This window comes from Podarcis muralis, chromosome 5 (genome assembly GCF_964188315.1).
Source record: "Podarcis muralis chromosome 5, rPodMur119.hap1.1, whole genome shotgun sequence".
In the NCBI taxonomy this organism is placed as follows: Eukaryota; Metazoa; Chordata; class Lepidosauria; order Squamata; family Lacertidae; genus Podarcis; species Podarcis muralis.
In genome coordinates this window covers 41,055,667-41,081,862 of record NC_135659.1, presented here as the reverse complement: position 1 = coordinate 41,081,862, position 26,196 = coordinate 41,055,667, and the positions used below count along the sequence as shown (strand labels likewise).

Here is a 26,196-nt window from a genome sequence, read left to right as displayed (position 1 = left end):
TCACACATAAATATATTTTCTGTGTTTCAGTTTTTGTTGCTGATATGCTAGTTTACATACCTGCAGTAATCTTGTACTGTTGTTATTTAAAAGAGACTTCAGCTAAGAGGAAGGTTGGTATGACTTATTTTTCTTTTCTTTTTTTGGACTTACAGTGAAAACTAGAATGGAAGGCAAGGATGGGGCTACTTAATGCTACAAAATCAGAAAATATTTTCTGCTAACATAAAATTGATAGCACAAATTGCTAGTTCATTTTATAGTTAATAATGTTACATTGACCTCAGTTACTGGAAAGCCTTGCAATGTTGCAATGTTGACCATTTTTTGTATAATTAAGAAACAAGGATTGCACAAACAAACAAACATAGTATGCAGCAAAATGTAAATTATATTTCTACTCAGAAGTAGGTCCCATTAACTTCAGTGGAATTTAGTCCCAAGTAAGATTGCATAGGATTGTGGACTTGCTTTTCTTCATTATAAATACTTTTGCCCTGCTTTTCCACTAAAAATGCCCAAGGCCTCCCTGGGTAGGCTGTTAACAATTTGTTAATGGCCACAGGAAAAGCCTTCTCCCAGGCCACCTCCAAATGCCACTCAGATGTTGATAGGACACAGGTGCTGATAGGAACCTCTACATCAGATGTACCTGCTCACATTGGAAGAGACTTTCTTTTTAGCCTTACTTGCACTTTAGATGCTCCCCGCCCACTTCCAATGTCCCTGCCCAATGAAGGTCACAGATCTTACTGTAGTCAAATGTTTGTGTGTGCTTGGAGCTAAATTCAGTACATGCTTTTGAATCCCACATTTAACATTTAGACTGGCCCTTTTAATAGCCACGAATAGCTGGCTGAATCACAGTTTTGGCCAGTAGAACAAGATATGTTTGTAGAATGATGCAGTGGATTCTCTGTTGCCTTCTATGCATTGTTTCAGCTGGGAGAAGTGAAACGTGTTTAAGGTCACATACTCTTTTGAGGTTGCATGGGGATGAAAACATTTTTTCATGGGCAGCCTGGGCTGCGTACCAGTAGGCAGCAGGACAAGGGGCAAAATGCAGAAGAGCCATGGATGTGCCTCTTACCTTTGTATTCTTACAAGTAGGACTACATTCCAGCCTTGCAAAAGTCACACACCCCTTTCCCTTCCGTCCTCAAGACAAGTAAGCAAGCTCCATCACAGTTCAAAGCCTTATTCCAAAGCAGAAATACTTGAGGATGTAGACCAGGGCTGCTGAGGAGTGTGGCCTGAGGGCCACATAGAGAGGCTTGGAGGCTGCACTTGGCCCCCAAGCCTGAGGGTTCCCCACCCTTGTTCTAGTATGTGATGACTTATTACAAAATTAGCTTCTTTGTGTTTCTTTTAATGCAGAATGTCTGTCTTTCTTTCCCAGATTTCTAGTGCTCTCTGCATACTGCTTTATCCGGGACTCATTCTGATTGATTATGGACATTTTCAGTATCCTTGCCAATTCTGTGACGTCATCTCTTTACACTTTACCAATTCAATGGATTCTCTTAACCCAACACCAATCTCTTTGCTATAGAGCAACAAAAGGGGTGTAATGGTTTAGGGGAAGTATGTGAACAGGGAGGAATAATTCCTGTTCATTGCATAAGATGTTTATAAGAGCAGTGAAAAAGATACAGATAAAGGATACAGCCCTGTGCACACTTACCTCAGAATAAGCCCCATTTGAACACAAGAGCAGCTAACTCCCAAGGTAAACATGTATAGGATTGTGCTGTTAGGTATTAATGGAGCAGCTAAACATTTAAAACAACAGTTATTGCATAATCTGGGTTGCTTCTTGTATGCTGAATGTGTGGATACATGTTTGTTCAGTATGAAGTGCGTGGTATATATACCCGAAGGTGAGTTCACATAGGCATATTTATCTCAACATGACGGAAATAAAAGTTGTATGTGTGAAACAGCCATCGGAGATTAAACAGCAAAGATAACAATTTGATGTCACCTGACATTATCTCAAAATGCAGTTCAGTGGAGGCAATCCATAGGCTCTGTTGTGCATCCCTTAAGGAATGTACTATGCATGGATCCTTATGGAAAGGTAACAAAACTGCACATCATTATGATGGTTGCAGCCAGTATGGACAAACTACAAATTTTCTGGGTCCTTGTTTCATGTTATTTGAGAAGTGTAGGAACCGTTCCCCAGCTCTGCTTGCTTTTGAGTTTCCGGTAATGCCAGAACAGATGATGTTGTTCCTTCAGGTTCTTTCATATTGGTGTTTGAGAGCTCAGGGCAAAATCTCCTCACAGGTAAGCACTTTGAAGTCACATTTATTTCAACTGGAAGATTAATTAAACCTCAAATCAAATTGCTTAAATCTCTCCCATTGAAATCAGTGGGACTTCAGACTTTGACAGGATTAAATTTATGGCATGGGCAATCAGTAATGGTGGCAAGAGGTGACCATCTGAAGTATTTCCTTTATAACTTAACTTTTAAAATCTGTTTTGTCCTTAACATTAAAAACATATATAATTCTGTGAGCCTTGGCTTTGCTTTGTGGGGAGTGCTTTGCCTGTCTTATGATTTGGACCTCTTGGGCTCAATAGCATTCTGCTTGGCTCTAAACTACAAACAAATGGAGCTGTACCATTCGTTGCCCTTCTTCAGCTATCTCTTGGGAAAGTGCTTCAAAAAAGGCCTGGTGGGGAAGGGGTGAGTATCTTTAAAAGTTGACATCCAGAAAATGGTCCTGGAATGCACTTAGGCAGGCTTGCCTTGGGAATTTGTGCATGTCATTCATTTCTCGATTAAGCTTTTGGAGAAGGGATTCATGTCATTATAATTCTTTACTCCCCCCCTCCCCCAGAAGAACATTTTCTCCTAAGTCATTAAATAACATACTAAATAGTTTTAAGAGTGTCCATAGTGTATCAAAATACACACGACTATCTTTTCTCTTCAACACCTGTCATTAGTTAAGCACAGGTCACAAATGGACACCCAGATTTAGAAGATAAGAGTTTAGCATATCTTTTTTAACATTTAACAGTTTTCTTATCCCTGATCTCTTCTCCTGTTAGCTATCTCACGTTAGGTTATTTAATGTCTGTCGTTATGCACAGTACTTTAAGTCAGCTTTATGTTTGAGAGCACACAAACATTACTATTTTCTTTCACATGAGCACTTCTTCTTCAGGGCTTGGATTATTTTAATTTTTTTCTTACAGGCTGTTACTGTTAACGAAACTGGGGTTTACCGTGGGTGTTTCTTTTGCACTCTGTTGGCTCCCGTTTTGTACAGACGTTGAACAAATTTTGCAAGTGTTCAGAAGGCTCTTTCCAGTTGATCGAGGTTTGTTCGAGGTATGCCTCATCTTCCCTGCCCTGCCCCCTTACAAGCTTCTTGTAAATGTTTTATATTTTTAGCTCCCTTGAGAAACCTTCACTTTGACCCTTAGGGATTTCATGTGGAAGATACACCAGAAGGCTAGTAATATGATCTGGCTTCTCTGACCGTCATTTCTTGCCAGTTATTTAATCCAGCGTTTAACCCCTAGCTCAGCTGGCATCTTCCAGGATATTATATGAGTAGACAACATTTATCCCATCGTCAGATCTATAGCTCAGACGTACATTTTTCCGTTTGACCAGATTCCATAGTAATTAACAGCGTCCTTGCTCAATCTTATCTAGAGGGTCTAAAAAAATGAATACATACTGGATTCTCTTTTTTTTACTGTTCTAAAATAGTCATTGGACTGATGCTAAAATGTTACATGCTTTAGAAGGCATTGAGATCCCTGATTCGCTGTGTTGGAAAGTGCCATCTTGCTTTGCTAAAGTAAGGCCTAAAGGTGTTGAGCATAAAGTATATGATTTTATTACAGATATGACTTCTCTTAAGTGGTTTGCACCAGAGAGAGGGTGTGGGGAAGAGAGAGTGAGAAATAGTGATACAACTCATCAGTGGACTTACTTCTGAAAATCATTAACATCCCTGGTAGTGGTGCTGGCACATTGGTAGAAAAATTTAGGCTCACTTGTATGTTGACATTTTACACGAAGTGTGAGGTATATAGAAATTCACAAGCCAAAGAACTGTCAAGTAATTTGGTGCGTTTACATGTGTATTTTTAGGGAGGCAGGATATGTATTTTTTTGATACACATTGCTAGGTTTCACTGATGTTTTATAATGAAGAAACTTCACACGATTTTACCCAGGATAGCTCAGGGATTTTTGATCTAATGCTAGCTGAAATGTTTTCTGAGCTGAGCAGAGGAGTGACTGATTTGGATATTAATCTGGATAAACTGAGAAACTGTCTACGTAAGCAGTGCACGGTAAGTTTATACTGGGTTGCCTGTGACAGGTTCTTTGAATTGGTTCCCATTTACAGAGATGCCTGCAAGTGCTGATAGTTGTAAAACTTCTCTGGCTATTAAACAGGCATCTTATATGTTTGTGGGTGCTGCCAAGCACTTGTCACCTTCAGCAAATTTGCAGTGTGTGTTCTGTACACTTGTAAGTGAACAAGGAGGGATGTCTCAGTTGTTGGTAGTAGCTTTCTTGCTGTTATGTCTACACAGCTGTGATTCAAGCAGCTGTTTAGGGATGAGTTTCATGAGCATGCTAGCTGTGTGGTTACAAATTTAATTTGGAAAGTGATCCTAGCACAACTGCTAATGTCTTTAGACTTCTTGATTTATTAGGGTTAACTCTGTCATTGCTAGCAACTAGCAAGCAGAGCTAAATATGTTCTAGTAGCAGAATGTGGCAAAATATAGTGTGGCTTCACATTTGCAAAAAAAAGTTTCAAACTTCTCTTACTTAATATGCTACAGTATTGTTATAAGAGATTTTTCTAACACAAGCTCTTGTACTCAGTAACGTACTTCTCTGTTAATTAAAGGCTTGTTTTAATCAAAATGACATTGCCCACTATTTTGAACCAAGGTCACACAGATGCATTTAATCTCGGCATCAAATATACATCCATGCAAAAAGATCCCTGCCATTCAATGTATAAATAAGGCCCATCAACAAAAAATAATGCAACACTTTAAATATCTTCTCAGGATAAAGTGGCCAATGTTTGGTGCACCGTAAGTGTTTTTTTCAAAGTAAAGGCAGTGCTGTCAGCAGAAACTCAACTTAAACTAAGGTAAGTAAGAATAGAAGTCCATAGCAACTTTCAAGTATGAATTATGTTACACTGTTGGTAGGATCACAAGATAGTATTTTAAAACAATGTAATAATATTGCCCTCTCTATGGTGGTTCCCACGTCTGTGGAATGCCCTCCCCTTATGGTTATGAGTAGTGCCAACATTGTTATCATTTCAATGCCAGCTGAAGACTTATATCTGCCCAGGCATTTTAAGTTTTGCAAGTTGATTGCTATTTAACTTGCTTTGTTTTTTCTAGCTGCTTTGATGGTTTCTTTTACAATTTATTGTTTGTTTTATGATTTGGTTGGTTGGTGTTTATTTCATTTTGTGTTCTGTACCTTAATCTTGAATCTGTATTGATGAAGGACAGCTTATACATATTTTTAAATAATAAATACATTAAATGTCAGATTCTGGCACTGGTTCAACCATCTGCATGGAAACAGAGTTGATTTAAACACTAGTGTCATGTGGTTGTTTTCTGCTTGTTTATTTTGTGAGTTTAAAATTAGGAAATTCAAAACAGGAACCTTATTATTTGTTTTTTAGTGCAGGTATGAAAAAATCAGGTTTGATCCATAGTTTTAAGAAGGTGAATCCATTGTTACTGAGATAGCATTTTTAATACATTATTTTATGTTCAGCTTTGCCTTAACATTCCTGACTGCACTTCCCAGTTGCATAAAACTAACTCTGCAGCCTTCTATCAAAGGATTTAAATATGCTTTGGTAAGTGTTTAATGAACTTCTTTTTAAATTTAATGTAATGTTTGTATGTTTTATAAAAGAAACAAATATCTTTCTCCATTCACACTCTGTTCAGTTTCATAGAACAACATATATATGTACCATATGATCTCTTCCAATAAGAAACCAAAAACCTGGCCATTCTGAGTGACCATAGGTGCTGTATCTCATACCAGTCTGACTGCTCATTATTCTTGTTTGTGCACCAAAACATAGTGCTCTAGAAACAGATTATGAAGTTGGAATCATCCATACGTCAGAAGGCTTATTGCTTTCCTCCCACAAATACATATGTACATATGCACGCACACACAATCATATATAGGATGAAAATATATCACAGAATGGAAATTAGGATGAGGTGGTAAAATATGCACAGAAATTGATATATAGACTATTTGGCCTATGCAGGAAATCTGGAACAATGTCACCCTGGCAGATGACTGTCTAGCCTCTGCATGAATTTCTCTAGTGAGGGGAGCCCACTACTCTCAAGGTAATTGGTGCTATTGAGAAATTTCTGAAGTCTATCCTCCTGTAAGATATGCTTATTACACCCTTGTTCTGCCCTTTGGGACAGCAGAGAACAAACTTGTTTAAAAGCTTATGATGCAATTTATCTGGTTCTAAAGATTTCTAGCTCACCTAAAGTAGCTAGGTATTTCCTGACCAACTTGGAACCACAACTCCTAACCTCTCACCATAGATATAATTATAGAATTGTAGGGTTGGAAAAGGTTCCAAGGATCATCTAGTCCAACCCCGTGCAATGCAGGAATCTCAACTAGATCAGACCTGATGGATGATACATGATCAGTTATGCTACTTGTGCAAGGTTGCACACTTAAATGTTTTTTGGGCAGTGGAGTTCATCTATTCATGTCACATGGATCGTTACATATTAATCTAGATTAAGGAGAACCAACTCCACCTCCTGGGAATGAGGAAGCCTCATTAATTAAACATTTATGTGGTAACTTAACTGCAATCCCATTAGCAGGCCTATTGGTCCAAATTGCCCAAAAAGACTCATAAATCAGATGACTAATATTTCAGGCTTGGAGAATAGCCACTGTATCGCGATGCTCAAGGGTTTTTTTTTACCTATGCCTTATGTTAATAATCTCTGATAAACAGCCACCCTTGTCTCCGTTACTTAAATTTTGAAGTTTATCTGTCATTGTATGCTGAAGCTTTGCCTAAATAGTCACACAGCACTTTTAAAAGGATCAGTAAAGTTACTCCACTGTGCTACTTTGTATTTCTTTAAAATTACTTAAAACACTTTTAACCAAACACGATTATAGCAGTCCTCCAGCAATACGTAAGTGGTATTCTTCAAATTGCTGAAGGGAAGGGAAATGCCTTTAATTTTTTGTTCTATAATTTTGCTTCAAAATACAAAACCACGCAAAAAAGCAGAGGTGGATTTAAAGAAGTGTGACTGGTCCCGCAACACAGGCCACAGTGTCCTGTGTGTGTCACATTCTACAATAATGTAGAATGGAAGGCAGGGTGGGGGATAATTTTTTGTGTTGCACAGGCTGCCGCTGAAATTTGAGACCTCAAGTTCCACCACTGAAAAAAGCCTTGTATGGATGAGTGTTCACTTCTTATTTTGCTTTTTTTCCAGATTAATATTACTTGTAAAAAATAACAGTAGTTATTGCAATAACTTTAAAAAGGAGCTGTGCTTTTCTCTCGAATGCAACTTAAAAATACTATACTGCAACTTAAAAATATTTCATACACTTACTTATGGTAACATACCCATTTTAAATGTACTTGAAAATAAGGAAAAGTGGTCTTAAGCACAGTGACATTTCAAGCAGAATCCTGTGACCTGGTGCTCTCCAGATATTGTTGGGCTACAGCTCCCATCAACCCTCACCATTGGCAATGGAAATTGTAGTCCAAACATCTGGAACACCATGTTGGGAAAGCCTGCTTCTATGGATACATGTAAGCTGTTCCTGAATAGCAAAAGCATCCTCTACACGTTCCTGTCGATGGAAATATAAACAGTACTTGTTGCCTCTGTGTTAACACTTGTTAACTTTGTTTTTAACAGGTTAGCTGTGCATTATCCTTCTTCCTGTTCTCATTCCAAGTGCATGAAAAATCTATTCTTCTAGTTTCAATGTAAGTTGTATTTTCTACTTTAAAAATATATTGCATCGTTATCTGTTGAAATGGGAAGTAAATAAACAGCACATCTGATGAAGTGGATCATGGGATCTGATCTAGAATAGGGCTCCAGCACCTATGCAAGGGTACATCCTGAATGTGCCGAAGCACAAGAGAATTCGTTCAACAAAATAACATTATTCCCTTTGCCCAGGGTGCATGAAAGGGTATTTAGTATACCCGGCCAAAGGAGTTGCCTTCTATGTCTTATTTTTGAAAAGCTAAATGTTTTAGAATGCATTGTTGTCTTCCATCCTCTTTTCTTTTTACACCCATCATGTAAGAAGTAGACTTGGGAAGTAGGAAAAGTGTGGGGAGGTGGAAAAGGTGACAGCTTTAAAATTGATCCACATGCTTCAGAGATGGCTTTTGCCAAGTTCACAAGATGCTGAACATGCATTGAAGTCGCATGCTCAGCAGGAACCGTAGAGCCAGGTTCCTATGTCACAGTAATGTCAAATCTGAGATTTTGGGATTTACTTGGGACCGAAGAGCAGTTTTTTCATCTGTAGGTCTGTTTGCCCAGAATGTTAAACCATGGTGTAGTGCTACACGCTTCAGCTGAAATGAATCTGAGCAAGACTCAGGCTTGCATGCTACTCCTTTCCTCCTGCACAGCTGGAAGGATGTTTCTAGTATTTACTTTCCGGCTTCTTTGGAAAGTGTCTCGTTTTATCCAGACCAACAAACTGTAGTTAAACCAGCCAGCTTCAGAAACCATGATTTTAAAGCTGACTTGTTTTGAAACTGAAATGTTGTCAGTATGTCTTTCCTTATCTTCATTATCAAGCCCTTCAGTTAACTACTTTCAGATACAGTGGTACCTTGGTTTGCATACTTCTTGGTTTGCATAAATTTTGGATTGCAAACACTTCAAACCCGGAAGTGCGTGTCCTGGTTTGCAACCTTTTTTTGGATTACAACCCATTTTTTTTGGATTACGAACAAATTTTTTGGGGAGGCCCCATTGGCGAAAGCGCCCCTTGGGTTACAACCTGTTTTAGTTTACAAACGGACCTCCGGAACAGATTATGGTTACAATCCAAGGTACCACTGTATTTGCTTGCATGGGTCTGTCAGAATTGCTCTTATTGACAAGGAAAGGGATATGACTGAGTGATGGAACACGTCTGCATGCAGTATGTCCCTGATTCAATTCCTGGTCTCTCCAGTTAGAGCTGGAAAAGGCTCCTGCCAGAAACGCTGGAGCCAGTCAGCATTGACATTACTAAGCAAGATGGGCCTCATGGTCTGACTTGGTATAAGGCAGCTTCCTGTGTTAAAAATGAGTCAAGTAGTAGCAAAGAGTGGGGCTTGCAATAGAATGTTGACGTGTGGGATGACAGTATTGAATATGCCAGCCAGCCAAGCTTTCTTCCATTTTCTAGGTTCACTATGTTTTGCTTTGGTTCCTTTGCCAATGCCTCATCCCCTGACATCCCACATTCAGTAGCTACTGTGCATACTCGGCTCTCCCCTTACAGTTTCCCCTACTAAATATTGCTAATACCTTTATCTTGGTTTCTCAGTGGCCTTGTTTTGGTTATAGTTCTGGTGGCACTCACCATTTGGATTTTCTGTTGCTCTATATACATGATTGTAAGACTAGTAAGTGGTGTTAACACTTCAATTACCCCCATAGGAAGGTGCATAAACAATTTCCAAGTGCAATTTATTTTACTCTGTTGCCCTAATGGGCTGCTTGGCCATTATTGTAATGTATTGTGTATTAATGTGCTTGTGGTCTGTATTCTAAATAAATGCCCCTACTGTTGTTTTGCGTCACTTGTTAAAATAAAACAATAATGTATGATGTAGCAGCTCCGCTATCAACTAATTGAAATGTTACCTTGACAATGTTTATGTAGGTTTTATTTGCTTTTCCCCATAGACCCGTCTGCTTAGTTATACATGAAATTCCTTTTATGTCTACATGGTTTCTACTCGTTTCAACCTTCAGGTGAGTTTGAATATTAGTATTTCTAAATAATTCTAACTTGAGTTTATTGAGGACTCCCCACCCCCTTATATATTGTTGGGCAAATAACCATGATATGGCATGAACTAACTTGTCTCTTTCTCCACAGCATGCTGCCCCTTCTCCTGAAGGATGGCCTGCTCCTGCCATATATCGTGACAACACTGGCCTTTCTCACAGTGTGTGCAACCTCTTTCTCAATATTTGAAAATACTTCTGAAGACGATATGCAGCTAAAGCTTTTCCCCACTTCCATTAGACGATGCATGCCATGGTTCAGAACATTCTCAAAGGTTATTAGGAGTTCAGTAAGTAACTCTTGTCTTTTGTGCACTGATTTGTCTAAGGGGTAGGTGCTTTCCTTTTGTGTTTTAAACATAAGCTACTGTATAGTTGCCAAGGTCCCCAGTCACACCGCTGCCATGATTCCCACCGTGTGCAGATGCTGCTGGTGAAGACAATTGCTGGAACATTTTAAGCAGTTATCTGGGGCAGCGTCTGACACTTTTAGTGTGGCATGAAGAAGCTGCAGCATGCCTTGGATTGCACTTAAAAACAACAACCCTGCAGTTTGGCTATTATGTTCAAACCAACCAACTGTGGTTAACATTGAAACACGTATCAAGAAAAGAGGAGAGGGAAGGATGTGAGTAGGAAGTTTTATCCAGCTCATTTGGGCTTGTTCACCTCACACTAAACCATGGTTAGGTTCGGCATCCTAATATGGACGACGTGACCATGTTTGCATCAACCCTGGCAATTGGTACATAAGATGTCATGTTAGAGACACATTGTATTTTCTGAAATATCTTCCATAAGGATGATGAAAACAGAGCACCTAAGCAATGAAACGACTTATTGGACATTGTAAATCAGTGATAACCAGTGTACCTTTTCTCTCTCCTTTCAGTTCCTTGTCTCAATAACTCTGATGGGCATCCTGACTTTAATGAGTGCTACATTGGATCCTCCACAAAGGCTACCAGATTTATTTCCTCTAGCTGTCTCTGCTGTATCCTGCTTGCACTTTCTATTCTTCTTGCTATATTTTAATGTCATTGCAATATGGGAATCAAGAGATAGCCGAAATCAGAAAAAAACCAATTAGGTCAAAGTGCCAACCTGCAAAACTAATGACTAAAGCGAGGGGAAACCTTTTAATATTTTCATAGAACTATGTCTTAAATCATATGTAATGTGAGGTATAAATTGCTTTCTTATTTTATGTATTTGCTGGGGAAAGCCACACAAAAATGTTTACATGTCAATTTGTGCTGTTTCAGGAATGTGAATAGCCATTATTAAGAGAAGTTTGAAATGGACTCTTTGTCCTCTCTATGCAATAAAAGGGAAACATCATACTTGATTATTTGTTGAAGATGGAAAGCTACTGGTACCTTGAAAACAATTAAGTAATATTCTGGCCACCTTTACTGGCTTATTTTGAATAAAATTTCCAAATTAATTTAATAGTATGAGTTTCAGTTTAATGCACTTCACATGAAATGTGTTAGGGATGCAGAACCATATTTTACGGCGTATCTTGTCTGTTGCTACTAAATGCTGTCTCTTCTAGCCTATTTGATTACATACATTAAGCTGCCTTGTACAATAATTCACTATTCTCTATGATATGCTTAAAATCATCAAGGCCACTGAACTAATATTCATGACTCAGTGTCATGGTTCATGCTTCCATGACAGTCTTATTTCAGTATTAACCTTTATACTAGCTAAAAGTCCATAACAAGAGTTCCAAGGCACTGTTGTGGCCAACATTATTTTTAATGTACATCAACATCCAAACCTCCCAGCGATATGCAAATTTTATAGCCAAAATAGCATTTTAGTCATATAGATTCTAATTCTATAATTCTAATGCAGCAGATCACAAAGAACTCAAATTGTGCGAACTCCTTTTTCTGTAGCACTCTCTTGTAACAGTCTTGATATTTAACAGCCTGCAACTCAAATATTGTTGGGTTTTTAAAAATTAAGTTATTGCAAGAATTCAAATCCATTTGGAATTCTTTGGTGCTTGATGGTTGTCTCCATGCTATCTGCCTGCACTGACAAAAGTGTAAATGGTGAATAAAGAATTAGACCAATTTCTAGCAGCCACTTATGAAGACTTGACATTTCTGCTGTATATGACACATCTTTATCATGGACATGAACAATTCGTTCATTGTTCCTAGCCAAAGTCTTACATTCAATACACATTGACTTTGAGTATTCATTTTAAATACAAAATTCAACTAGCCTCTGATTTAATTTGATTTGTTGCCATATTTTAGCGCCTTATTCAACAATATACACTTTATCATCACATGCTTCTATTGCATGTCAGCTCCACCCAAATCTATTCCTTTCTGCTTTTCTGAAAACATGTACAGCCATAAGACAAAGCCCTCAAAATGGGATAAAGTGGTACTACATATTTCTGATACAGATTTTCAGTTTGCAAGTACATGGTTTGGTTTGCTGCCATACAAAATGCAACATATTCTGAATGTAGCTCTTTACAAAGCTCAAGCTGCCTAGTATCTTGTGCCAGGAAACCAAAATTCTGCATGCACAGTTACAATCTATTATGCAAACAAATGCTAATGATGTCCTTCCCCTCTATTTTTCTAATGGCCCTGCTACGCTCTATGAAAATGAACAGAAGCTGAGAACATAGGTTCAATCATAGGGACTTGAAATTAAAACATTGTGCTGGAATGTGAAGATTATTAAAAGTAAAGTTGCCACAGAGCAGTAATACATAATTTATTGTATTAAAGGGAATGATATCTCACACCAATGAAACTTGTATTTTTCCTACACCAAGTAAGCCTTCTAAGTCTGCAAGTATACAAACCCGTACACACTTTCAAACTGTATTCTTTAAAGTTTTGTATATCAATCCATCAAAGGTCCAGTGTGCTGAAAGAAACTGCATGCATAAAATGTTTGTTTAGTTCCTGTCAGTCTATATCAAGCACTCCAGGTTCCCAATATTGGATCAAAGATTATATCAAACAGATGGTTGGCTCTGTCAGCCTGGATGGTGCAATTGCCTCTCTTTTGGGTGTGCCCCAAATCCAGCCAAACTTCCTTCACTGTTGACCATCTGTTGGGTGGCTTTTGCTCAGATATGTGTGCAAAGAAACCCACTGGTGTGTGCAATTTCCCCTGGAGTGGAGGCCCAGCGTTCCTATGCAATTTGGATTTATTTATTGTGAACGGAAGAGGATAGCATGTGCTGAATGTGCAACCTTGTCACACATAGTAATGAAAGTTAAATCCTAAGCCGGGAGTTGGATTCAGAGATGCCTTGCACCAGCGGGAACTGGTGTGTTGGGATAGCTGGCAGAACCTCCCCACTTCATCGCAACAGTTCCCATGCTATCCTCTAGGATTCTCAGGGCTATGTAAGGGGAATTGCTGGGTGATGTTTCATGGACCAGGTAGGAAATCTCAATTTTCCAAACTGTTGTCTTGTTCCAACCCAATGTTTTACTGAATGATGACATTAACAATAGTCTATTTCTACCCCATTCTTAAAGCTATTAGTGTGGTAGGAAAGCTGATTTTCCCCCCACATCTGGCAACCAATGCACCCCTTTGGTTTCAGAAAATACATGAGTCTAAAAAGCCCAGGACACAATTTTTATGGCCCACTAGTGTCTATGGTGGCACATTTGCCAGAAATAATGCATTTGACGTTAACTCTGAATGTGTATACTTGGTTCTGACCAAACTAAGCCTCCTAGCCTCCACATATGAAAGGGCTATCTATGGATCACTTCCACATTTCCCTTATTAAATGCTACCAAGCTTAACTTTACTCCTTTCTCATAGCTGTTATTCCTCCCAAGAGGCATAGGTACCGCAACCACTGGAGAGCCAATTCAAGGTATGGAGCAACTTGGGCCTAGTGCCAGCCTCACCTCCCTCGGGTCCAGAGCCGCAGATGGGAAAAAGCAGACATATTCAGTCTCTAGACTGCTATCAGCAACTGAACTGCGCCAAAAAGAGGATTGTGTGGGTGTTCATTTACTTCATTAATTTGTTAAAAAGGTAAAGTAAAGGACCCCTGACAGTTAAGTCCAGTCGTGAACGGCTCTGGCGTTGTGGTGTTCATCTCGCTTTACTGGCCGAGGGAGCTGACATTTGCCCGCAGACAGTTTTTCCGGGTCATGTGGCCAGCATGACTAAGCCGCTTCTGGTGAAACCAGAGCAGCGCACGGAAACGCAGTTTACCTTCCCGCCGGAGCAGTACCTATTTATCTACTTGCACTTTGAAGTGCTTTCGAACTGCTAGGTTGGCAGGTGCAGGGACAGAGCAACGGGAGCTCACCCCGTCACGGGGATTCGAACAACCAACCTTCCGATCGGCAAGCCCTAGGCTCAGTGGTTTAGACCACAGCTCTACCCACGTCCCAAATACAGTTTGGTAAAATATTTCTAAGATGTTGAAGCACTGCAAAAATCACTCAGGGAAGGAGAGTGTGAAACAGTCGCTCTTGCTGACAGAGCACTGATCTCACATTTCCATTAGCCATTTCTTCTGCTTGTAGTCATCAGAAGCCCGGAGCAAGTATTCCCCAGCATAGAAAAACATTAGTTTTATGTGTATCTCTTTTCTTTGTCCTTCAGATGGCCTTCAAGGGTGATAAAGTGTGAGTTATCTGATCTACCTCAGTGTTTCCCAACCGGTGTTCCGCGGCACACTACTGTGCCGTGAGACATCGGGTGGTGTGCCGTGGGAGGGAGGCGGGCGAGAGGCGGCGGCGGCGAGGATCCGGCGGGGGTGGGGGGAGCGGGGGCCGTCGTGCGCAACCGAACTCACTTGGCGCGCTGCCGGCTTGTCCTCCTTCAACCCGGGTCGGGCCAGGCCTGCTCACGTCCCCGGATCCCCTAGCAGCAGCCGCACGCTCTCCAAAAGCGCAACGCTGCGCGCAACCGCTCGGCCAGCTGGTGCTCTGCGACTCCGCCCTTTCCCCTCCCAGCGCCGGAGGGTTCGCGCGACCGCAGCTGTTCCCTTTCGCAGCGCGCGGGAAACAATTCCAGGCCGATTGCCTTGTGCCGAAAAGCACCGCCTCTCCTTCCAGCTCAGGCCCGGGCCGCCGGCTCCCCGAATGACGTCACGGGGGCGGGGCTTTAATGGTGGTGTGCCGCGAGATTTTTTTCCGGTAAACAGGTGTGCCGTTGCCCAAAAACGTTTGGGAAACACTGATCTACCTTATGTAGAACTAGGAAATGGTTCTTAACAGACCCAGCTGTTTCTGAAAAGAGAAAAAGCTTAGTACAAGTGGCTGAGAAGCAGTACTTTAATAGCCTTAGGCTGCAATTCCGAAGAAGCCTACAAGGGAGCAAGTCCCAAGGAAATCAGTAGAACTTACTTGTAAGTAAACATGCTTGGGACTGAGTTATGATGCCACAAACAACTGAAGAGGCAGCAATGATGTTGCCCCAATAAAGTCCCTCAAACTATGTAAGTGAAACTGACTAGCAATTGCATCATGAGAAGAAAAAGTCCCTCAACCTTTTTCTGCTTAAAAGCATATGCATATATTTGAAGTAACTAGCACTGATAGCAGTGAAATACTTTGAACTGTAACCTAAAACCTGTACTCTTTACACTGAAATGTCTAAGCAAATCACTTTTTTAAAACAATTTGTCAACGCCAAATTATCTTTCAAAAGTTTTATTCAATAAAAAGAATTGTGACCCAATTATAGTTAACATCTTCAGTTTTGAAATTGGTACATGCCGAACAACTTATTACTGTCTGCTTGGTTGCAAAACGCTTCTTGCATGGGCAGAAGGCACTTACATTCCACACTGGGAGCAAGGGCTCCACAATTTCTACCTGTTTGTCTCCCACCCCTTCTGCAGCTCCCAAACCTGTTGTATAGAGCCTTCTAACTTTCAAGAGCGGCTTTTGGGGTATCAGAAGGGGACCCAGTGCAAAGCAAGAAGGAAAACCTCCCTATGTAGTGTCTTCAAACCATCATAAAGGGTATATATACAGAAGAGATGAGCAAGCACATTTTTAAGGCTCCACTCTTTGCTTACACTCAAAATGGTGAAGCTGGCATTTTAGTGTCAGTCATCTGAGAAGGTACATGCCTCAGCCTCACCACCACCTAAATTTCCATTAAAAAGAATCTTTATGTTAAAAAGTTATTAAAGATGTACTTGGCCTTCTAAACATTCCAGCATAGTTCCCATTTATTTTGACTGAAACGTGATATCATTTGTGGATCTCAGTACATGCTAGGATAGGTTTTACTGATTCCTGTCCCTGCAGGTACTATTGCAAAGAAACATTAATCTCTATGGTGTTGCTTTTTAATGATTTTGCAGCATAAGTTCAGGCACCACAAAGCAGAAGAACATACTGATAGCTTTGCTAGCAGTGCAAAACTAAAGTTATGTGGTGCTTTTGTAAACCAAAGTAACTAAAAAGGCATTGCAAATGTTGCATGTGAGGCACATAAGGTTTTGCTAGCAAAACGATGGTAGCGAGCCAAAGATAGATGGAAAATTGCTTCCTTTTGGGTGTGCTGATAAGTTGCATAAACAATGCCCCGCATGTTGGCAAGCAGTCTTCATTGTTTGTGGTCAAACTGGCACTCCTTCAGAGAAAGCATGGAGCATATCATTACTGTGAAATTTACAGTTTGTTTGAAGGCCTGGGAAATAGTGTCCATCCTTAAGCACAGCTCTTCTTCCCAAAGCAGGAGGGGAAAGCTCACAGAGGCATTTTACCAAGGTAGGGCAAGCATAGGGGCCTGGTGCAGAAATTCAGCTTGTGCCGTTACCCATTTGCATAAAAGAGCTATGGAGAAGTGTATTATTTACATTGAGATTATCTGGTTGTGCAGATTGTAAAGTTTAAATTAGACGCAAGAAACTGTATCTAGATGTGCACCTGCCTAGTGCACTGAGCAATCCTTAGCTGGTATTTGCTGGGGAGATAGATTTACAGGCGTTTCTTTTCAACCTTTTAAGTAGGATCAGGCAGTTGTAGAATCTTGCAGCCAAGCAGAATATATTCTTCAGATATGGCCTGTGTAGGTTAAAAAATGATTAAAATAAACAACAATTTTGGCATCCATGTTGCCCTTTGAACACACTATTTGTGGTTTAGCTCTAGCTTTCCTGTGTATATACAGAACACCTAGAAAACAAAAAACACCCCACTTCCTTGAAAGCATCCTGGATGTTAAAATACAAATGCTTCCCAGTATTATTTTAGTTCACAATTTAACATGGGGCAACTTCATGTGTCAGCTTAATATTTCAAGGGACATATTTAATGAAAACCCCCAAATACATTGATTCTGGTTGCTATTACCAAGAGCCAGTTTAGAAAGCTTCAATATACAAAAGATTTGTTTCCTGGAAGGAGGGTTATAAAGGATTAGAATAAAGAAGTATAAACTTAGACATATTACATAGCATCCTTGGGTTTGAATATGTTCTCTGTTTTGTGACTACCTTTCACCTGTTTCTTTCATAGCTGCTCTGGAATAACGGGAGGTGATTTTTCTAATTAAGAGACATGCAAGAGCTTTGCCTTTTGCGTAACTGGCAGTTCATCAACTGATTATGCCAGCTGTGCTGGCTACAATTTTGGCTTCCATCGACCAAGTCTTAAGACTTCAGCTTGCTTTCCTGGCATGAGCATCCTACAGGGTGGTGCCCATTAGCAAGCATCGAAAGGAGACTGTGCATGCGCTCAATGTGCATGTAGCACCTCAGGAGGCGGGTGGGGAGGGGAAATGCTACACATAAGCACAAGTTACTTTTAGATGCTTGTGACAGATGCTAGAGAGTCTATTGCTGAGCTCGCTATGTTTGGAGCCTCCTTGGTGCATTTTATGCCATGGAGACAGGCAAGAAGCCATATTAATGCACTGCTTTTCACATTCTTGCCACCTGCCATAGCGCCAACACTTCCCTTGGAGGAGCATGGCTGCTACTGCAAATGTGCACAGTCGCCTAAGCAGTGTTGCAGGAGTGGCAACCCCTGGATCTTTCTGCAAGTCACTTTCATTCACCTGGAGGTACATGTCATAGGTCCAATCAGAGGGATGTGATTCTAAACTGATAGATCTTTCAACAGTTCTTCTGCTCACTGTATCTTGCAGAAAGACACTCTACTCTCTCAAGCCTCCCTGTACTTTTGAAATTATGAACCAAGAAGACTGGTGGGCGTAGGAGCTGGCTTAGGAGAGAGGACCCTAGATCAGGGCTTCCAAAACTTGGGTCTCCAGCTGTTTTTTGATTAAAATTCCCATTATCCCTGACCACTGGTCCTGCTAGCTAGGGATGATGGGAGTTGTAGTCCAAAAACAGCTGGAGACCCAAGTTTGGGAAACCCTGATCTAAATGGTTAGTGGGCCAAGGTTAGCAGCACAGTTTAGTAAATGAGGGTTAGAACTTAGAGAAGGTGGGAAACAGGAATAAGGGGGTAGAGGAGAAGGCCAGAAACAGGAATCTGAGTGGGAGAAAGCTGGAAGGGCAACAAAAGAGCTGCCTGTTTGGCAAGAGGTGAGGATTCACATTCTGATTTCAAAAGAACAGCCATATCTTTGTCTACAGGCAAAATTGCCATCCTATCATGATAGTATGAAACCATTGATTAAAATAATTGAGCAATCATGAATTAAAATGCCATTTGGTAAAAGATATCCTGCAATCAACTACTTCTTTTTTTTAAAGGGAGTTCTGTAACAGCACAATTCATTGCACGCATATTCAGAAGTAAGTCTCACTAACTTCAGTGGAGTTTATTTCCATCTTCTAGATTATTTGAGGCATGATGGTGTCTTTTGTACTGTGGCAAGAACAAAGCAGCCATGTCTGTTCCCTCAGCAAAAAAATTGTGGTGCTTTGCAGCAATAAAAATAGCATCTGTAGTATACCATTCAGCTAAGTCTTTACTGTCTAATACCAGAATTTGCTGAAGAACTGCCAATATGGCAGTTGATGCTCAGAACCCAAGTCCCTTTTTTGCAATGCGTGTATATAGCAATGCAAACAGCACCAGGAATGCACAAGGGATGGCTTATGTTTGCTACACTGGGTCACCTGAGATTGAGGCGGAGTCCTTATTTTATCACTGACTGACATTAAGAACTGCTAACAATTCTTTTTTTCAAAACTTCTTGTTCAGCTAATAGTATAATGAAGGTGTTTGGAAGAGATGACATCCAAGCTACTATCAGACACAACACTGGTCATGTGGAATGGGTAAAGGACCAGGTACTAGCTACAAAAAACAAATTTAAATGCAGCTAATGTAGTTCTTACCACATGTGTGAAAAACTGCAGATTTTATAAAAAGTGACAATCTGTAGGAGTCTGTAAACTCAGAAACAAGAGCCATACATTTTGATGGACTTGTCGTTTCCTTGACAAACATTTTCTAGCTTTGATTAGGGTTCTTGGCTGACATATTGGACAGGCTCAATGAACTTAATGTTTGCCTGCAAGGCAAGACCTGGAATATCTTCATTATGTTTCAGAAAGGATGGCATTCTTTTAAAAATTATGCTATGGATTAGCTCTGTGCAGCAAGATAATTTAATTTTGTTTGTCTGGGGACTTGTGTCCTAACCACACATGCCTTGTCCACTTTAAGTCGGGGAACAGGATCTTGCTGCCCCCACAACTCATCCTTTGGGCCACATGTTGCATACAATGATGGAATGAAAAGGTCTACAGGAGGAGAGTTCAGTATATGCAGGCCCAGCTGATGCAATAGTTTTTCCTGCTCAAATAGTTGGGGAAAGAGTAGATCACAGAAATCAGACCTACTCAATTTAAATGGTGCACCAAACACCATTTTGTCACATCCAGCTTATGAATGTGGGGTGGCCCTTGGAGGAGGGCATGGTGTTCATGTCCCACTGCACATATACTGCATGTTTTAAGATGAGCTGGGCTTTGGAAATGCCAGTACTCGAAAGTGAGAAACTTGTCTCATCTCGTGATTCAGCACACATATTCCTGGAGAAAAATGGCAATTAAAACAACATGATTTTAGTAGAGCTTCAGAGTAAATTTTGCCGTTGTGCAAGGGAACCTCGTCAAAGTTGGAAGTCATCCTATTTTGAGCAATTGTAAAATTACATCTCATGAGCTCTCAAGTAAACTAGAATTTCCTGAGCTAGCAAGAAACAAAAATGGTTCAAATACTTGCTAAGTTTGCTTTGATGCCGTGCCAAAAATAGAACGCACTTCATGTGGTATCATCCCAGCAAATATTTCTTTGGATGAATGAAAACACAAACAAAAAACTGTTTTGGAAAACATTCTGACATATAAACTTACACATGTGTGTAAGTAATGCCTTTTGAAAGACATTATGTCTGAACTAGCCCAGCATATTGATTAATACACATTTTGGGAATTAAAGAATCATCAGTTTGCAGAGAAAATATTAATAATTAACTCTCAGAGTCATTTACATTCAAATTAAGTGAACACCAGTGAAAATAGTTCCCCCCCCCATTATGAGTTATTAATCAAGGGGTGCTAGAAATTAAGTCCCACAAATCTACCATTCCTCAAAAAGCTTCCAATAAACACATATATTTTAACTGTACTTTCAATTAGAGATTTCAATCCTATCTTTTAAACAACAAGATCTCCTCACCTCAGTTGATGAGGGACTTAAGGTACTCAAAGCTGTTGGCAGGTTGGAGATAGTCTGTAAAACAAAGAACATTTTTTTCACATAACAAGAAAACCAATACAATTATATATTATAGTTTATGCCTACAGTATAGAAAATGAAAAATCTAACATAGTCACTGGACACAATCTAACATGTAGTTGGGCCCACTGTTTTCATTGTGGAACACAAATTGCTTTTAAACACAAGTTAATGCAAATGTTGAAGATTCTATTTTAACAATAGTGGCAAAACAGAGGCTTACCCAAAAGGTTTCAGTGGGTTGTTAGAACTTCAAGGTCTTAGGATTTGGCAAGTTAAAAACTGAGGTAAGAAAGAACTCCAAGCCTACCACCAACTCAATCTTGTTGCTAGGTCAGCCTTACCCTAACGTGCTGCTCAACAGATGTTCTGGACAACCCCTATAATCCCCAGCTAATACAGGCCACAATCGGAGATCATGAGAGCTTACAAGGTCCAAGGCATTTGAAGGACATAAGATTGAGGGGACTTGATGCTTGCTACTTTAATGACCCTGTGGCTGAGGCCCATGACACAAGCCAATTTATATGCATAGGTATCCCTGGAGATTGCTTCTTGGGAGAAAAGCAATGACAAACCTAGACAGCATCTTAAAAAGCAGAGACATCACCTTGCCGACAAAGGCCCATATAGTTAAAGCTATGGTTTTCCCAGTAGTGATGTATGGAAATGAAAGCTGGACCATAAAGAAGGCTGATCGCTGAAGAATTGATGCTTTTGAATTATGGTGCTGGAGGAGACTCTTGAGAGTCCCATGGACTGCAAGAAGTTCAAACCTATCCATTCTTAAGGAAATCAGCCCTGAGTGCTCACTGGAAGGACAGATCCTGAAGCTGAGGCTCCAATACTTTGGCCACCTCATGAGAAGAGTCCCTGGAAAAGACCCTGATGTTGGGAAAGATTGAGGGCACAAGGAGAAGGGGACTACATAGGACGAGATGGTTGGACAGTGTTCTCGAAGCTACCAGCATGAGTTTGACCAAACTGCGGGAGGCAGTGGAAGACAGGAGTGCCTGGCGTGCTCTGGTCCATGGGGTCACAAAGAGTCGGACACAACTAAACAACATCATCATCATCATCCCTGGAGAATGAAGATGGTGGTGCTGGGGAACATTACTTTGCTTATGGGATGTGCACACTGCAAAGTCAGCGATCCTATATATAGTGTGTGTGTGTGTGTGTGTGCGCGCGCGCGCGCATGTGTGCGCACACACGCACGTTGTGTGTATAGGAACAAGCAGGAGATCTGAGGCTCACCACCAAAGGTCCAGTCTTCGAAGATACCTCCTATGTCTTGTCCTGTGTTTATTAGAACAATATCAGACCCCACAGTGGGCTTCTTACCATTCCATTTTGCCCTTTCTCCAACAACACAACAAGTTAGTCAAGATACTGGCTTTCCCAGGGTCTTACAGAGGGTTCAATGGTCAGTGGGGATTTGGGGTTACATAGGAAGCTCCTTATACCAAGTCAGACCGTTGGTCCATCTAAGTAAGTGTTGTAAACACTGTCCAGCAGCCAGGAGTCTTTCCCAGCCCCAGCTGCAGATGCCAAGGATTCAGCCTGGGACCCTGGCCATGCTAAGGATTGCCCTCTTACCACTGAGCTACAGCCCTTATTACAGATTCTGGTCACTGCACCACACGGGCTCTGAGCTGAATCAGAATCAACTGTGACGCTGTGTAGAGACCTTAACCAACTTTGCCGTTCAACTTCAAGAGACCTGCCCAGGTCAAGGGGAGTTGCACAAGTCTTTCTAGAGAACTACCCTAATCTGCTTGTGCAAAGTGGGGGAGAATCTTCTGTTCCTTTACCCATCCACCAGCACAGTGAAAGGTCATGATCTAGTTGAAAGTTTACTCTCTTTTATGCATGTGTGTGCAAGTTTAAATGCTTTAAACCATGAACAGCTCTAAAGTGGAGAGGGAGAGAGGAAAAAATGGCCACCTGTCTGGTGATATAAAACCAATCTTCTCTTAAATGTGCCAGAATAATTTTTCTCCACCTCAACTACAGTTAAAACCTTCAGTCTATTCATTACTGTCCTTTTATAGTATTTTTATTTAATAAAACCTATTAAGACTACCATACAAATCTCTTTACTTATGCTTTTATCTTTTAACTGATCAATTTTTATATTGCTGACATCCCCTCTTCACCATTTGCTCATTTAAAAATTCATAGTACATGAGCTATGTCTCTGGAGAAAATGTCTATAAAATTTGTTACAGCTGGCAAATGTGTATGAGTCAGTGATAGCACATGACTAAATGCTTCACAGAAAATAAAACTTGTTTCTGTAGTAAGCAGAACTGTTTAAATGTTATTTATTTTTATGTTTCAAAGAAAATATATTGTGAAGTGCTGCATTGATTTAATACGCAACAGTGTCTGTGTACACGCTGTATAAGGAAAATTTATGAAACCTTTGCACAACTCCTTTAATTGAATTTTCCAAATCTCTCACCACACACAAATAATCAATATCTTCTGCAGAGAAAACCAGTCAGAATTATTGCAGTCTTTCTTTTCAATTTTGTTGTCATCAGCACATACAGAGCACCTGGATATTTGTAATGTCTGGATAGCAAGTTATTTACACCTCTTAAAATGTAATTGCTATTAAGTGACTCCAAACCAATGCACCTTTCCTTTTTTATTATTTAAAATAACTATTGTACGTCTCAAAGAAGACATATTTAGGAGTATTTATAGTAATGTACGAATTACTATACATAACACTTATATAATTAATAGTTTTCATTTCACCTGATATCTAATGTCAGGGTTTGGGGTTTTTTTGTAAAAAGCATTGTAGGAAGAGATCTGCAAGAAAAACACATTGTAAAAGTAATGCATCAAAGTTCATGTACAATGGCTGAATGGTAGACCTTCATATAAGGAATGCAGTTTGACAGGTCTGTGAGTATTTGTGCACATCAATATGGTGGTTGTGTATATATATCTGAAGCTTTATAGTCATATGTCTCATATGCATTTCTATGTCTGCCACCAAAGTTAATAGTTTAATATTTCATCTGCATAGCATAGGATAGTAAATAATTGGAGAAGTTTGTAGTTTGCCTCCCAAGTATCTATCACACCTGTAGCTCCGGCCTGTGATGCTAAACATGCCAAAGGCTGTATTTTAAAATTCACACCCTAATTACAGCCACATATTAACATAAGTGTCTCTGGGGAAACAAAGCGTTTGTTGTTGAGATGAGAAAAAGACCTAATCGTGCAGTATTTGTAGGTCAAATGAATAACTGAGTTCTGACCATTTTTCTTCACAATAAGTATTATCTCTCTACTAGACAGATTAAAGTCTCACCTGAAGCAAAAACACAAAAACACCCCACAAAAATCAATACAGCCAAAACTTTGTCTCTTACAAAATAATCTCAAGAGTGGCACAGCCTTCGAGGCAACCAAGGCTGCAATCTTACACACACTTGTTTGCAAGTAAGTCCAGGGTGCCAACAGTATTTAATGGGACCAATGCACTGTATGTGGATTAGGCCTTCTGCCCCACCCCTTGCAAAAGGGGACACAAATTGGTTTAAGTTTTGTATCCTATTTTGCAGTTGGGTTGGACAACCCCAAAACAAATTAGGGTCACACAAGTAATAAAATGTTTGACAGACTGAATGTGAACCAGGTAGAGCTTTTTTCCATACCAGAAAAGGCTTCACCTGTTGAATTTTGACCTGCCACACAGCTGTTAAAGGCAGCTCTCTGGAAGAGGAGTGGACACAAAGCCTTGAGGTTTGCTTAAGGTCACCCCCATCACAACAAACCATAGTTTATCATGCCATCACAACATAGCCAGTATAAGGCAGATCCCTCTGTTCTTCACAAAAGAGCACCTAAAAAGTGGAAGGGATGAGGTAGTAACTAACAGAACTAGAGCACTTATTAGCTCTTTTCACCATTTTAAATGTCAGGCATAGGCAATATCTTCCCAATTCATCCCACAACTTTTTTCTTTTGAAAAAAAATTGTTCCTTTTTTAATCTTCTGGGACAACTGGACTGGAACCAAGTCACTACATGGTTGCAGCAGCCAGGACAACGCCCCCAAACTGTAGATTCAGATACAGTCCACTAGCCTTCATTTGCCTACCTCTGATCTACACTGGGTGAAGATGGGAAACTGGACAAGCTGAACCAAATCAGGTTGGAAGCAGTACATCAAAGCTGTGTAACAGAGAACAGCACTTTTTAAAGCCTGCAGAACTTTGGTGCTTTGTCTTGCATTGAACAAAAACATTTGTAAACAAATCTTTCAATCCTGGTTGATTAGGGAAGAGTTGAGTAAAAAGTCTCTTTTAGCTCTAGCATTTACTGAAACCCTGCCTAAGAACCAGCAGGATAAAGGTTCGTTTTGTTTGTATTCACTCCCACAAAATGCTAAAACTGTTAAAAAGTTCCCCTTTGAAATATGCAGAGTGCAACCTACACACACATAAAGCATGCTTTGGACAGCAGCAACATGACTAGATTTCATCTCCTGGCAGCTGCTCTCAAGTTTGCTTACATTCTCTTCAAAAAACATTTTGTTTACTGTAAATGCTAGTCATGGGCAAACAATGGGGCCATTTTTTATGTTGCTAATGCAGAATGATATACTAAGATCTACATAATGCTGTCCATTGACAAAGGAATGTTCTGAATTAAGTTGTTTTAAGTAGAGGCTGTTTATGTAAAGTAAATAAATTTCATGCCTTACCATGTGATGATAATGTGACATTCCATCTGTATCAAGCCAAAGAATAGTCATAGGTTTCATGTCCTGAGCGTAACTAATTAAAAATAATTATAGAAAACCACATCCAAAAGTAAAAAAGCTAAATAAAGAAGACAGTCTTTCTCCAGCCTTTATTTTCATTAGGACAGCAGAAGGGATCAAAGTTCCCATTCAAGAAGTATTTATTATATTGTTAACATGCTAAAAGTGCGTCATTTTGACCCATATGATTTCAGAGTCATACTAAATTTTCACTGCTTGGGTCATTAGTGTTACAAATGGAAGAAACATTATGATGCAGCATCTTTAACTGTTGTTCTTGAGCACAAATAAGGCTATATGGTTGCTTTACTTAGGAAGCAACTAAAGATGCTTAGTATACCATGGCGCTGGTTTCTGTGGGCTTCATTAGGCTAAGAAGAGAGTGGGAGAATTTGTAAGTGAAACCAACTTCAGAAAGAGTAAGAATTCCGCCAAATGGAAATTCCTTAAGCAAACTCGCTCTTCTGTCCTGATTTTCTGCAGCCCAACTTGACCGATTTTCTAAACTTGCAGCTGTAAGGATTCTTGTTTGTGACCAAGATTAGGATTTCCCAGCTTAAAATTGGTCACGGATATTCTAGCGATTGGTTTCCAGACAGTAGCTTGGATCCAGACT

The 26,196-nt window shown here is 40.1% G+C and overlaps 2 protein-coding genes across 14 annotated transcripts in view; one reads left to right on the top strand and one right to left on the bottom strand.

Annotated features, from left to right (window-relative positions):
• ALG6 (ALG6 alpha-1,3-glucosyltransferase) overlaps positions 1–11,533 on the top strand; it is a 29,810-nt gene extending 18,277 nt beyond the window's left edge. For all 8 annotated transcript variants that reach the window (XM_077928650.1, XM_077928648.1, XM_077928653.1 and 5 more), the window contains 10 exons: positions 31–113; positions 1,400–1,464; positions 2,513–2,698; positions 3,214–3,349; positions 5,065–5,150; positions 5,801–5,885; positions 7,975–8,045; positions 9,982–10,050; positions 10,178–10,376; positions 10,979–11,533. In XM_077928650.1, coding sequence (XP_077784776.1) covers positions 31–113; positions 1,400–1,464; positions 2,513–2,698; positions 3,214–3,349; positions 5,065–5,150; positions 5,801–5,885; positions 7,975–8,045; positions 9,982–10,050; positions 10,178–10,376; positions 10,979–11,176 — 1,178 coding nt within the window. In that variant the 3' untranslated portion in view covers positions 11,177–11,533. The remainder of the gene's footprint in view (positions 1–30; positions 114–1,399; positions 1,465–2,512; positions 2,699–3,213; positions 3,350–5,064; positions 5,151–5,800; positions 5,886–7,974; positions 8,046–9,981; positions 10,051–10,177; positions 10,377–10,978) is intronic.
• Positions 11,534–11,834: 301 nt separating this feature from the next.
• ITGB3BP (integrin subunit beta 3 binding protein) overlaps positions 11,835–26,196 on the bottom strand; it is an 82,823-nt gene continuing 68,461 nt past the window's right edge. For 3 of the 6 annotated variants that reach the window (XM_028733220.2, XM_028733217.2, XM_028733219.2), the window contains 5 exons: positions 25,521–25,546; positions 23,559–23,615; positions 20,730–20,783; positions 15,298–17,132; positions 11,835–14,753 (listed from right to left, as the gene is read on the bottom strand). In XM_028733220.2, the coding sequence (XP_028589053.2) occupies positions 17,070–17,132; positions 20,730–20,783; positions 23,559–23,615; positions 25,521–25,546 (200 nt within the window). In that variant the 3' untranslated portion in view covers positions 11,835–14,753; positions 15,298–17,069. Of the gene's footprint in view, positions 14,754–15,297; positions 17,133–20,087; positions 20,341–20,729; positions 20,784–23,558; positions 23,616–25,520; positions 25,547–26,196 lie in introns of those variants that run through there. The other 3 variants (XM_077928654.1, XM_077928655.1, XM_077928656.1) reach the window with 3 other exon arrangements.